This window comes from Dermacentor silvarum, chromosome 2, assembly GCF_013339745.2.
Source record: "Dermacentor silvarum isolate Dsil-2018 chromosome 2, BIME_Dsil_1.4, whole genome shotgun sequence".
Classification (NCBI taxonomy): Eukaryota; Metazoa; Arthropoda; class Arachnida; order Ixodida; family Ixodidae; genus Dermacentor; species Dermacentor silvarum.
The window spans coordinates 188,966,172-188,979,448 of record NC_051155.1 but is presented as its reverse complement, the minus strand read 5'-3'; the positions used below and the strand labels follow the sequence as shown (position 1 = coordinate 188,979,448).

Below are 13,277 nucleotides of genomic sequence, written 5' to 3'. Positions count from 1 at the left end.
AGGAAACAAACCTCCGTGCACAGGAATTAATCGGTGAAAGTGAATGCCTTGAGAAAACAGCATGGATGTGTTCATTCAGGTGCATGAATAGCAGATTGAACTTTTGCAGTACAGACTACATTGCAACTACTTTAGCTGCTTAAGCAACATTTCTTACGCGAACGAGTAAGCCTGATGCCAGTTCTACTTTGGAAAACAACCCTTGGCACAGCAATTTTTCTACGACTATAAACATTTAAAACAGCCTGGCTGTATCCATTCAGATGCACAGAAAGGTTCCACTCTGCAGTATGGAATGAGTTCATTGTTTAAGCAAAGTGTCCCATGCCAGTGACATTGGTGTGTTCCCAAGTCTTGCGGGGCCAAACAGCCCTGTGCCAGAACTTTACAGAACAGAAAAACGTGGCTGTGGTGGTGCACAAGCAGGTTCCACTTTTGCCATACAGTTTTATTAGCCTCCTTGGTCAACTTAATAAGGTAAAAATATAAAAGTACTTTTTTTTTTAAGGCCAGTTATTGCATGGTTTTTCGCAAGCCCACAAATTTCACCCTGGACACACATAAACGGTTGTGAAAATTTCAACTATGTAAGCACTTCATGAAATTGACTTATCATAAAAAAGCTGTCCAGATCATGAAAAAATGTGCTCAAGTGTTAAGTAAATTTGGACATTTTTTCTGGCAAAGTTGCATGAACAGGCACTTCCTTGTACACAGCACGGTACAACCGACCACAAGTTTTCAAAGCAGAGAATTGGGAAAAAAAGTTCAATCATTCAACAATGTCTTTGCTACTTTGCCGCTAGTTCTGGAATTCAGGTAGAGTGGCAAAGCTCTCTCTTCCTGTCTCTTAACGTTACGCCTAACATTTTCGTTCCATTGCTCTTTGTGCTGTCCTTAACTTGCTCTCAAGCTTCTTCCAAGTTTCTGCCCCATATGTTAGCACCAGTAGAATGCAATGATTGTACACTTTTCAACGACAGTGGTAAACTCCCAATCAGGATTTGGTAATGCCTGCCGTATGCACTCTAGCCTAATTTTATTCTATAAATTTCTTCCTCATCATCAGGGTCCCCTGTGAGTAATTGACCTAAATAAACGTCCTTTACAGACTCTAGAGGCTGACTGGCGATCCTGATTTTTGTTCCCTTGCCAGGTCATTGATCATTACCTTCGTTTTCTGCGTATTAATATTCAAGCCCACTCTTGCACTTTATTGGTTAAGGTCCTCCCTCACTTGATGTAATTCGTCCCCTTTGTTGCTGAATAGGACAATGTCATCTGCAAACCGAAGGTTGCCGAGATATTCGCCGTTGATCCTCGCTCCTAAGCCTTCCCAGTCTTAAGAGCTTGAATGCTTAGAAGCATGCAGTGAAGAGCATTGGAGAGATGATCTCCCCTTGCCTGACCCCTTTCTTGATAGGCAACTTTCTGCTTTTCTTGTGGAGAACCAATGTAGCTGTGGAATCTTTGTAGATATTTCCGAAGATATTCACGTATGCCTCCTGCATTTCTTGATTACGCTATGCTTCTATGACTGCTGGTACCTCTACTGAATCAAATGTCTTTATGAAATCTATCAAAGCCTTATAGGGAGGTTTATTGTACTCTGCAGATTTCTCGATTACCTGATTGATGACATGGATATGATCCACCGTAGAATATCCCTTCCTGAAGCCAGCCTGTTCTCTTGGTTGCTGGAAGTCAAGTGTTCCCCGATTCTATTGGAAATTACCTTGAACAGTACTTACCAATCTTAAACAGTACTTATACAGTACTGTACTTATACAGTACTTAAACCAAGCTAATGGGCCTATAATTTTTCAATTCTCTAACTTCTCCCTTATAGATTAGTATAATGTTGGCATTCTTCCAGTTCTCTGGTACACTTGATGTCGTGAGGCATTGCGTATAAAGTGCGGCAAGCTTTTCAATCATATCTCCTCTATCTTTTATTGAATGGACTTATTCCATCTTCAGCTGCTTTTCCCCGGGTCATGTGTTGCAAGGACCTTCTAGTTATAGAACTTGTTGCAAGGATCGCTAGTTATAGAAGGAGCCTCTGTATCCTGTTCATTACTACTTCGAATGAACATAGCTTGTCTGTTTTGGGCACTGTACAGGTCAGTATAGAATTCTTCCGCTGCTTTTACTATGTCATCGAAATTGCTGGTGATATTACCATGCTTATCTTTCAGTGCATACATCTTGCCTTGTCCTATGCCAAGCTTTCTTCTTACTGATTTAATGCTGCGTCCATATTTTACGTTTTCCTCAATCTTTCCCACGTTATAATTTCGAATATCCCTTACTTTCTTCTTGTTGATTAGGTTTTACAGTTGAGCGAATTCTATCTGATCTCTCGAGTTGGACATTTTCATGTTTTGTCATTTCTTTATTAGGTCCTTTGTTTCTTGGGAGAGCTTACCTACTGGTTGCCTTGGTGCCTTACCTCCCACTTCAATTGCTGCTTGTGAGATCAGCCTAGTTACGGTTTCATTCATTATCTTTATGTTGTCTTCATCTTCCTGTTCTAAAGCTGCATATTTGTTTGCGAGCACCAGCCTGAATTGGTCCTGTTTTTACCCTTACTGCGTCTAGGTTAGCCTGTTTCTTCATGACTAACTTTATTCTTTCTCGCTTCAAATTGAGAGAAATCCTAGACCTCACTAACCTATGGTCGCTACACTTTACCCTACCTAACACTTCTACATCCTGCACTATGCTGGGATCGGCAGAGAGTATGAGATCTATTTCATTCCTTGATTTTCCATTAGGGCTTTTCCAGGTCAACTTCCTGTTGCTGCGCTTTCTGAAGAAGGTATTCATTATTCGGAGCCTATTCCTTTCCGCGAATTCTGCCATCTCTCCTCTTGCATTCCTATAATTGATGCCGTAGTTGTCAATTGCTTGCTCACCAACCTGCTTTTTCCCTACTTTTGCATTGAAGTCGCCCATGACTACAGTATACTGAGTTTGCACCTTCCTCATTGCTAATTCAACATCTTCATAAAGCTGTTCTATTTCTTCTTCATCGTGAGTGGAGGTTGGGGCGTAGGCTTGTACAACCTTGATTCTATATCTCCTATTCAGCTTTATTAGGACGACTGCTAACCTCTCATTAATGCTGTAGAATTAATCAATGTTGCCCGCTATGTTGTTAAGGACTAGAAATCCTACCCCAGATTCTCTCTTATCTGGAAGTCCTCTGTAGCAGAGGACCTGGCCGTTAGTCAGCACTGTGTAAGCCTCACTAGTTGTTCTAACCTCATTCAGGCCAATAATATCCCAGGCAATGCCTGATAATTCCTCAAATAGTCCTACTATGCTAGCCTCACTCGAGAGGGTGTGCATGTTGAACGTTGCCAGGTTCAGTTTCCATTGGCGGCCTGTCCGGACCCAGAGATCCTTAGCACCCTCTGCCACGTCGCAGGTCTGACCGCCGCCTGGGTCAGGTGCTCCGCAGCCGCTGGGGACTTAGGGCCATGGGTTAATTGTCGGAGTCATGAGGGAGGTAGTGGCCGAATACTGCACCAGGGAGGCCAATTCCTGTTCTGGTGAGGGAGTGACTTTGATGAAGCTTAGTGGGCCTTCCTAGTTTGGTTGCACCTGAACTAGTATAGCCCCACTAGCTCTCGGCAATATAGATATTTTTTTGCCGGTGTCAGGCATCACTCCATGCCTGAAAATGTAGTGGATTGGAGTAAGATTCGAACTTACGACCTTCAGATTTGAAGCTGGGTGTTCTACCTCTGCTCCACACCACCATCTATATGTAGTTGACTATAACTACATTGGAAATTACCAACTGAAATGAGCGAGCACAAAAATGTTTTAAATTGGGCTTCATCGAATTTTGGGCCTCTAATGTTAAGGTGAAGTGTGCCATCGTCATGCCATAACAGCCACACATTCAGTATCATTGCTAACATCTGATCTTGTACAGAAGGGATGGGTAACCTTTTATACTGATGAACAGTAACAGAGACTGGTCTTCCAGTCGAGATAACGAAGATGACACAGATGATGATTCAGATATGCTCTGAATGCCTGGCTGTGGAGTTATTGCGTGGTCATTTCAGTGCATGGGCACACTTTTGAAAATAGAATATTGTCCAAGTCGGGGTCACAGGTTCCTGAGCACCAAGATGGATCGCTTTTTCTCTGAATACACCTTGAAGAGAACTGCGCCGAAGAGGCCGTATACAGATAACCAGCTCAGCAATGGAGCCCACTCGATCCAGGTGTGCCGGTTTATGGTCTCTGCATATAGTAAACAGTGGCATGTGAGTTGTGTTGACATTGCCTTAACGACACCAGAAGTATTAAGAAAATGTGTAAAGCAAGTGGTAAAAATTACTACAAGTAAGAGTAGCAGCCTTTGTCTGGTTCTCAGATAAACTAAGCTAAACATAGAATCAGCTTGTCATAGGGGGTTTATTTGTAAGTTGAATTCAAAATGGTGTGGACTGGAGTCACGAGTCCTATTTTACCCTTACGGCGTGTAGGTTGGCCTGTTTCTTCTGGAAAAACTTTCCTCTTTCTCTCTTCAAATTCAGAGAAATCCTAGCCCTCACTAACCTATGGCCACTGCACTTAACCTTACCTAACACTGGTACACTTGATTATGCAAAGCTAACACCTCTAGTGTTAGCTTTGGATATACATTATTCTTTTTTTTTTTCTATATACAAGTCAACCAGATCACAAAGCCTATTGATAAAGCACACTTGTATTGCAAAGATAAAGCAATAAATAGAAGTAAAACATGAAGGGCTACAGTGAATTACAGTTTCTGGTATAAATGACCATGTGCCACCCTTTAGCGATGCGCTTATATTCTGTACAGTATCTTTTCTTGGTTTTTCATTGCTCCTAGAAAGCAGTACCATTATGTTTCGATTAGGGGTGTGCGAATATTGAAATTTTTTAATACGAATGGAATACGAATAAAGCAAGAAACTGTCTTCAAATATGTGTGTAGTATTCAAAAGTTAGAAAACGAAGTAATAATAGCTTTTATTACCCTTTAAAAAAATCATGACCCTGCATTTTACAAGGCTGCTGTAATTTAGAGACACTCATGCACTCAAGCTTTGATCATGCATTTATCGATAAAGTTAGTTACAACTGGCACGATGATACTAACACCCTCACTAAGGTTCCTTCTCGCCCAACAAAACTCGCCACTATTAATCCCTGACACCTTAGTAGTCAACCACAAGAACCCCTATGCGTTTTAAATGTTAATGCCAGAAGTTTGATTAATAAGTTTCCAAATTTTCAATACTCCCCAACCCACCTGATACTGAATCAGTTTGGCGTAAAGTCTTTTTCGGAAACATTTCTATAGTATTTGGCATTATCTACCGACCGCCGTCATCGAACATAGATCAGCTGCTCGCTTTAACGACATTCATGCACGAGCGTATCTTCTCTTCTTCACGCGTGATCTGCCTTGGAGATTTCAATGCCCCCGGTATTTTGTGGCCATCTTTATCGCTAACCGGCTATAACGTGGAAATAAGCAGAGCGCTGTTAGATTTTTCATTATGTTTTGGTTTAAAACAAGTTGTTGACGCTAACACAAGAGGTGCTGCAGTTTTGGATTTAGTTTTTGTTAGTCCCTGCCCTTTAGATAATGGTTTCGAATGCGAAGTTACAGATGGTATTTCAGACCACAAGGCCATTCTTGTATCCATTTCTGTTTCAGTTCGTAACAATCCTTTTGTTTATTCTACTTTCCCTGATTTTTCACGCGCCGACGACGCATCTATTATTGATCTCTTATGTGATTTATTTGACCATTTCGAACGGCTCAGCGAATTTAGTGATGAGAACTTCTTGGTGGCCTCTTTTCAAATGATTGTGACAAGCTGCATCCAGCTCTTCGTCCCTCTGAAGAGAAAAAAGAAAAATCCTCATCTGCCCTGGATTTCACGCGACATACTTCACTTGTCACGTCGTGTTGCTAGGTTAAGGCGCTTAAAACGAAAAGGCGACCCCCTTAAAATTGCCGAATTTAATGTCGCCAAGGAGGAACTTCGCCTCAAAATTAATTCATCAAAAGATGTGTACTTCGTCATTACATTGCATGATCTAATGAAAAGTAACCCTAGGAAATTTTGGGCTTCAATTCTACCCAGGTCAGCCTCCACAAATACAGTTGTTATAAATAATGTACCTTCCAGTGACCCTTTAATTGTTGCCACCGCATTCAATGCATATTTTCAATCAGTATTCACAACTGATAACTTCGACATACCTGCCTTTATTCATGACTCACATTTATTCAATTGGCGATATTACCGTGTCTCTCGAAGGTGTTTTGAATCTAATTCTGCACTTAGAAAATAAAAAATCTTGTGGCCCTGATGGCATTAACAACGCTTTTCTTGTTAGATACTGTGCTTGGACTAGCCGGTATTTGACTGCAATTTTTCAAAAGCCTTGATCTACCTCGACAGTTCCTTTGGCTGGGAAATTGGCAAAAATTCTTCCCATGCATAAATCAGGCAACAAACAGTCACCATTAAACCATCGTCCGATCTCATTAACGTCTCAATCATGTAAACTTCTTGAACATATAATCTTTAGACATATTATGGAGTTTCTTGAAAATAATAAAATTTTGAGTGATGCCCAGCATGGTTTTCGTTGTGGATTTTGTACTATAACTCAGCTCGTAGAATTTTCGCATGACATTTCCCACGCTCTGGACACTGGAAATCAAACTGATGCCATTTTCATAGACTTTTCCAAGGCATTGGACTCTGTTACACATTCAAAACTTCTCCATAAACTTTGCGCTATACTTAATAACTCATCCTTAGTTGACTGGATCGCTAGCTTTTTACATAACCATTCCCAATATGTCTCGTTCAATACCTCAAACTCGTCTATAGTAAATGTGTCATCCGGAGTTCCCCAGGGTTCAGTCCTGGGGCCACTTCTGTTCTTATTGCGCATAAAAGATTTGCCAAATTGTGTGTCTGTAAAAACCCGCCTTTATGCTGACGATTGCGTGCTTTATAACGTAATTAATACAAATGTTAATCACATATCACTTAATGATTCTTTCGCCCAATTTTGCAGGTGGTGCGACAAATGGCAAATGAATATAAACTTTTTAAAAACAGTCACTTTATCCTTCAGTAAGCGCACCTCTATTTCTTTGTTTAATAATTTTTTGTTTAATGGCTCTTGCCTTCCATGGGTGTCCGAATACAAGACCTTGGCCTCATCTTCAAACCTAACATGTCATGGTCAAGGCATACTGAATACATATACAATAAAGCATAAAAGAAAATAGGCTATTTAAATCGCACATTGCGAAAAGCTCCACGTGAAACAAAACTGCTAACATATAAATCGCTCACCTGACCCATTCTCGGATATGGCTGCCCCATCTGGAACCCTTATAAGGTATCTGACATTAACACTCTCGAATCAGTTCAAAAGAAAGCAATCCGTTTCATATACCGCCGTTATGACTGGAACTTCTCACCCTCATCTCACCTTGTTGCACTAGGTCTACACCTCTGTACCGTGCGGCGCGATTGTGAATGCCTTAAATTGTTGCATATTCTCATTAACACCCCACGCTACTCATTAACGAACAACTATCTGTCTCCTGCGAAATTAAAACCTAGTAGGAATAGCCACAAACCTTGCACCATTTCAACCACGTACTAACTTATTTAAGTACAGTTTCTTTCCTCGCACAATTGAAAAATGGAACTTATTGCCAGGTGAAACTAGGTCGTTGCCTTTAGAGGAATTTTTATATCACTGAGGTTGATTCATGCTGTGTTTATATTACTTGTTGTATGTTTGATTTTGAAACAATCCTGATTTTCAAGGTGTTGAAGTTAAGTTTTGCAGACAAATGTTTTGATGTTGTATACAATGTACACACCCACTCCTGCGATAGCCCAATTGGGCTGCAGTATGTATAAATAAATAAATTACAGGTAATGCACTCGGGTAATGTCAGTTAATGCACTTATTACAAGTTATTAAGAAAAATTAACAGCTCATCATGTTCAGAAAGTAAGCGCTTTTTATGCTCTGGGACAATATTTTCACTGGTAGAAAAAGCCCTTTCACTTGGAATTGAGGTGGCAGGAATGGTCAAGTGCTTCTGTACGAGTGCACTTAGATGCTGGGTACTTCAGGCGGCCAATCCCATGAAACACAAAACGTCTTAAAAACTTCTCGGAACAGCTTCTAACGGCTAAAGACGTCTTGGTCTACACGAAGACGTTAAACAGATGTTCTTGGAAACATTATACATGTAGCAGGAAATACGGTTAATCAAATATGCTATTGTGTTTCAGCTGTGGTAACATCCCACCTCTGGCGTCACCGGAGTATACATTGGTTAACGTCTTGAGAGCATCTAACTCAAGAACTTATTTAGATGTTTTTGTCAGAAAATGTGCGACATGCTTGGGCGTGCGCCGTGAAAGTGAAAAAGATTTAAAATGCGCGTGCCCGACACGCAGCGTTACATTCCGTGCGACTTTAACAAGCCATATGCAATCCATTAACGTCGCATCCTATAGCCTGTCGCTCCTTTCCCCCTCTGGGTAAATAAGCAGAAAAATCCTGCGGGGTTATTTTCTTTGATTCCTTTCCGATCGCTGCGTCGACAACGTGTTTGCCGTGCGGCCAGCAAAACTCACCCGTGCCACGGCGCGATGCATGATACGGGTGAGTCGGTCACATGGTGTAAGAAATATCTTACACGGTGGTCTGTCACGACAGTCAAAGTTTAGAAAAAAAAAAGAAAAAGAAAACGGTCGGGCGCACACGTGCGCGCCCGTTCAGCGTCCTTATCAGAGCCGTGCCTCCCTTTCCCTTTGCGTGAACAAGCGGTGAAGCCGGAATTGAGATACCAGCTATCGTCGCCGACATCTCGGGCCGCGCGCGACAGATCTGACCGCACCAGGGGGTGCGCTGAAGTTACCAGCGCTTGCATGTAGGCTCCCTAACCGCGAGTAGAGCTTCCAGGGACTTTAACCGCGAGCTATTCAAAGGGCCGTGCTCATGGCTCGCAAGCGTTCGCTCGCCGGTGCTTATGGTTCTCTTCCCAAGTTCTATCGAGTCTACATAGCGTGTGCACCGCTTGTGGCTCTTTTGGTTACGTTCAAGCCTTGACCAGCGCCTGCAGATACGGTGCAGTTCCTTACGGTACGTATACGTTTACCTGCTACAACTTGCAACTTGCACGCTACTTTTGTTTTTGCGGGCCCGTGCATCTTTTGTGCGTCCAGGGCAGATATATTTTCAATAGTGTTATGAAGATTTTGTGCAATTAAAAATTAATCCGCATAATTACACGTAAAATAAACATCAGGGCTGCAACTTTACAGACTGCTGAGCATCTTTTGAAGTGTGAAGCAGGTCATGAATTGTAATTTTCTTACATGCTTGTCACCCATATGTCGTTGTCAAGGTTTGTATGCTGTTATAAATTTGTTTTTTATCTTGCTGTAGGGCACATATGTTGGAACGGAAATAGAGTTCAACGGTGGCTAAGCATATTTTTCAACAGTTGTGTGCTCATCAATCAAACTTAAGGTAAACATATAGAAGCATGCTAGGCTTGACTGTTTTGTTGACTGTCTCTTTTTATTTCCTATGTAGTTATTTTACTGTCACGGAACCGCAAGGCTTGCTGGCTTCCATTGTTTTTGTCTAGTCAAGGTAAGTCGCATGGTTGCAAGCCAGACGTTGACTGTTTTGTTGACTGTCTTCTTTTATTTCCTATGCAGAAATTTTACTCATTCACGGAACCAAAAGGCCTGCTGGCTTCCATTGTTTTTGTCTAGTCAAGGTAAGTCGCATGGTTGCAAGCCAGAGCTTGAATGTATGCTTATTCGGTCGCTGTGTTTATGTGCGTGCACAATCTCTGCATTGTTTCCATACTTTTGGCATTTGACCATGTGTATATATGCTGCTACAAATTTGTTGATCTTGCTGTAGGGCATATGTCTGCAAACAGATGAACAGGGGCCAAACGGTGTTTGTTTCGCACAGTTTCATGCACACCTAATTAATCTTAAGGTAAACCTGTAGGAGCATGCAAGGCTTGACTGTTCTGTTAAGTGGCTTCTTTTGATTTCTATGCACCTGATTTGTGTATTGTTATTTCTTATTTGGCACTACGTGGCTGCCTGGCTGCCATTTCTGTTAGTCATGGTAAGCCAGAGCTTAACTATAATTGTATTGCTGTCGAAACTGCTTGCTGTTTACTGACAACTGTGGTGTTGATATATAGTTTACATGCTTTTTGTTCACTTTTTTCTTCACTGGTATATTACAGAGCAAACTTTTGTGGGCAGCCAGTGGTATCCAAGAGGGAAGGGACCTGGATGCTGTGGTTACTGCAGCTGTGTCTTATTTTATGTGGTCACCTTTTCTGCTGTATTTAAAAATTTTGTAAAATCATTCTGCATGTCCTTCAATTTATTAGTAGCCGCTTTCTCACAAGGTCAGGTTGTATTTTTTTCTGTGTGTTGTTATGCACATTTGATATATGTTAAAACATTTAATGCAAGTTATTATAAATAATATAATGTAATGCTTCAATTTATTTTTCAGTTCTATATAGTAACATATGTACTATGAAGCTAGCATACGGATGCATGGTATGCTGAAGTGGCCATTAATTTTGCTTACCACGTCACTGTAGGATGACAATCTATAAATGCTGTTTTAAAGATAGCTATAAAAACCTGCATATTGTTTCTGAAGCCATTATGCTTTATGACTTAAACAATAAACAGGCTTTTACAGCTTAATTAAGAATTTTGCTAGACGTCCCCAGAATTCTGCTATAATTTATAACAGAATTCTGGGAACGTCTAATAAAGTTCTTAACTTGTTCTTGTCAAGATGTTTTATAAAAGCCTGCATAATGCTCCCGAAGCCATTATTACAGAATTCTGGGAACGTCTAATACAATTCATAAAGTTGTTCTTGTCAAGATGTTTATTAGCCAACTTTTAGTGTAACGTTAGCACGGCTTACTGAAGTACCTGTAGACGTCCACTCCACGGCTAGAAAATGTCTTGACCAGGACAGCTATTAGACTTTTGAATTATCCGTTCAAGACATCTTTTAGACATCAAATAGCTGCTTGTGTGTTTCGTGGGATGGACTGCCAACACTCGCAAGGATCCCTGTCCTTCCCCAGAAGGGGCTTTTCTGCATATTCTGTGACTTCTCTCTCAGGAGCGGATGCCAAATGTGCCTTCTTGTTCATCACTAGACTTGTTCATCACGGATCCAGGGGGGATGTCCTGACCCCCCCCCCCCCCCTCAGATTTCTGCATTGCCCCCTCGCTGACAGGGGGATGGCCCTGTCGCAAAAAAAATATATATATATATGGCAACCAGCATTCTTCAAAAGTATTTTTCGCGAGTAGCATGTGGTATCAGCCATGTAGAAGTAAAGCTAGCTCGCTCACAAGCTTAGTTGTATTCCGTAGGAGTGTGGTTTAGCGAAGTTGGCGTAGTTATTTTTTCTCATGAACACCTTGGACCTCCTGGCACCTGCCGTGCCTTACTCGTCCCGTCGGTGGTGTCGAATGAATGAGGGGACGTCCCTTTTGCCAAGCACGCCGAGGTCCGCTCGAGCGCCTTCGCGCCTGATTAACTTAGTTTGCCCTTGGGGTGTCAACGGTTGCCTCATTGGCTATCATCGGTTCCGCGACCAACCTGCTTAATGAAAGAGATCTCTTGCTGAAGTGCTCATATATAAATAATAACAACTAACAGCTAAACTAAGAACTACGCATAGGCAACTTTTTTTAACTGTAGCACTCATTGGGATTACAGTTACACGTTGACAATATCCAGTACGAGCACAGTACCGTTCATACGCTACAAGTTTTTCATTGTAACTTCGCAGTTTTATTGTCGTACATTAAGCATAGGAGGCTCAAGCCCACCGGATCCGTTTATCTGAGTGGGCGTTCTCGCGGAGCGTGGCGAAGCCTCGAGCCGCGGCTGCGAAGTGGGGGAGCGTGACGTCAGCGGCCAACGCCAGCGCGCGGGCCTACGATGGCGTCGCGTGGTTAGAGAAACGGGAGCAGACGCGTGCCTTGTGTAAAAGGATGACGTCGCGTGGGAAACAAAACATGAAGACGCTGGCTCGCGCTCTCGCCTACTACGCCACATCGTTATTCTTGTACGTAGCGTCGTGAGTCTTCATACGCGGTGATTCGCATATCGTAAACAACCAGCGTAGTGGCTGCTGCGTTGGAGCGGAGCGTTACGCCCGTATTCAAGAACGTTCCTCTAGTCAACACACCACCACGACTCAAGAGAGAAGATGTCACCGCCATCCCTCCACAGAAGTGGTCACTGAGCTTCATCATCTTTCACGGGAATTCATGAGAATTGTCGCGTCTTTATTCTCGATTATTCTGCGCAGTACGACAATTGAAGTTTGGAGTCTGATATCTCGGAGCACGGACACGCTAGAATAATTCTTCCGACTGATACTGTGTAGAAACTCGACTGTCTCTAAGTTTTCAATACAAACATACCTACTTACTGCAGTTAACAAAAATAATTGTTCAATTTTAGTTAATTGGGCTGCTCACAGTGATAATTATCATCTCACTTTGTGCCCCCCTGGCCACATAACTTATTTGCACAGGTGGTCTTCGCGTGCCTCCCAGTGCCTAACTTTAAGAAAACCATAAAGCTTAGTTTTGAACACCCTGTATTATCAGGCGCAGCCGCCAAGCACATGGCTGTATTGGGTAACTTCCTTTTCCTATAAGCTCGGAGAAACCAATACCTGGCTTCGCTACAGGTCTTCTTCCTCTTTCTGGGGTTTTACGTGCCAAAACCAGTTCTGATTATGAGGGACGCCGTAGTGGAAGGCTCCGGATTAATTTTGACCACCTGGGGTTCTTTAACCTGCACTAAAACGCAAGAACACGGGCGTTTTTGCATTTCACCTCCATCGAAATGCGGCCGCCGCGGCCGGTATTTGATCCCGCGATCTCGTGCTCAACGCTTGAGCTGACTGAGCCACCACGGAGGGCTACAGGTGTTGCTTTAGCCGTATAAAACGTGGGCTTATCGTGAGGAAAAACGGTAAATTTCGGTAAATAAGAAAGGCTACTCATCATCATCATCATCATCACTGACAGAAGCTGACCCCCCCCCTCAGAAAAAACCTGGATCCGCCCCTGGCCTGATGAACTGTGGCCCTAAGGCGGAGATCAAGAAACATGGCCAGGCTGGCAACTTCA

General features: G+C 42.4%; 1 protein-coding gene and 1 long non-coding RNA gene across 4 annotated transcripts in view; one reads left to right on the top strand and one right to left on the bottom strand.

Annotated features, from left to right (window-relative positions):
• Positions 1 to 1,143: 1,143 nt before the first annotated feature.
• The window catches only part of LOC119442305 (uncharacterized), a 33,411-nt gene continuing 21,277 nt past the window's right edge, over positions 1,144 to 13,277 (bottom strand). For all 3 annotated transcript variants that reach the window (XM_037707137.2, XM_049662043.1, XM_037707138.2), the window contains exon 5: positions 1,144 to 4,263. In XM_037707137.2, coding sequence (XP_037563065.1) covers positions 4,127 to 4,263 — 137 coding nt within the window. In that variant the 3' untranslated portion in view covers positions 1,144 to 4,126. The remainder of the gene's footprint in view (positions 4,264 to 13,277) is intronic.
• LOC119442310 (uncharacterized) lies at positions 9,501 to 10,096 on the top strand. Its single transcript, XR_005190077.2, has 3 exons — positions 9,501 to 9,585; positions 9,652 to 9,711; positions 9,780 to 10,096. It is a non-coding gene; the product is annotated as an uncharacterized LOC119442310 (long non-coding RNA).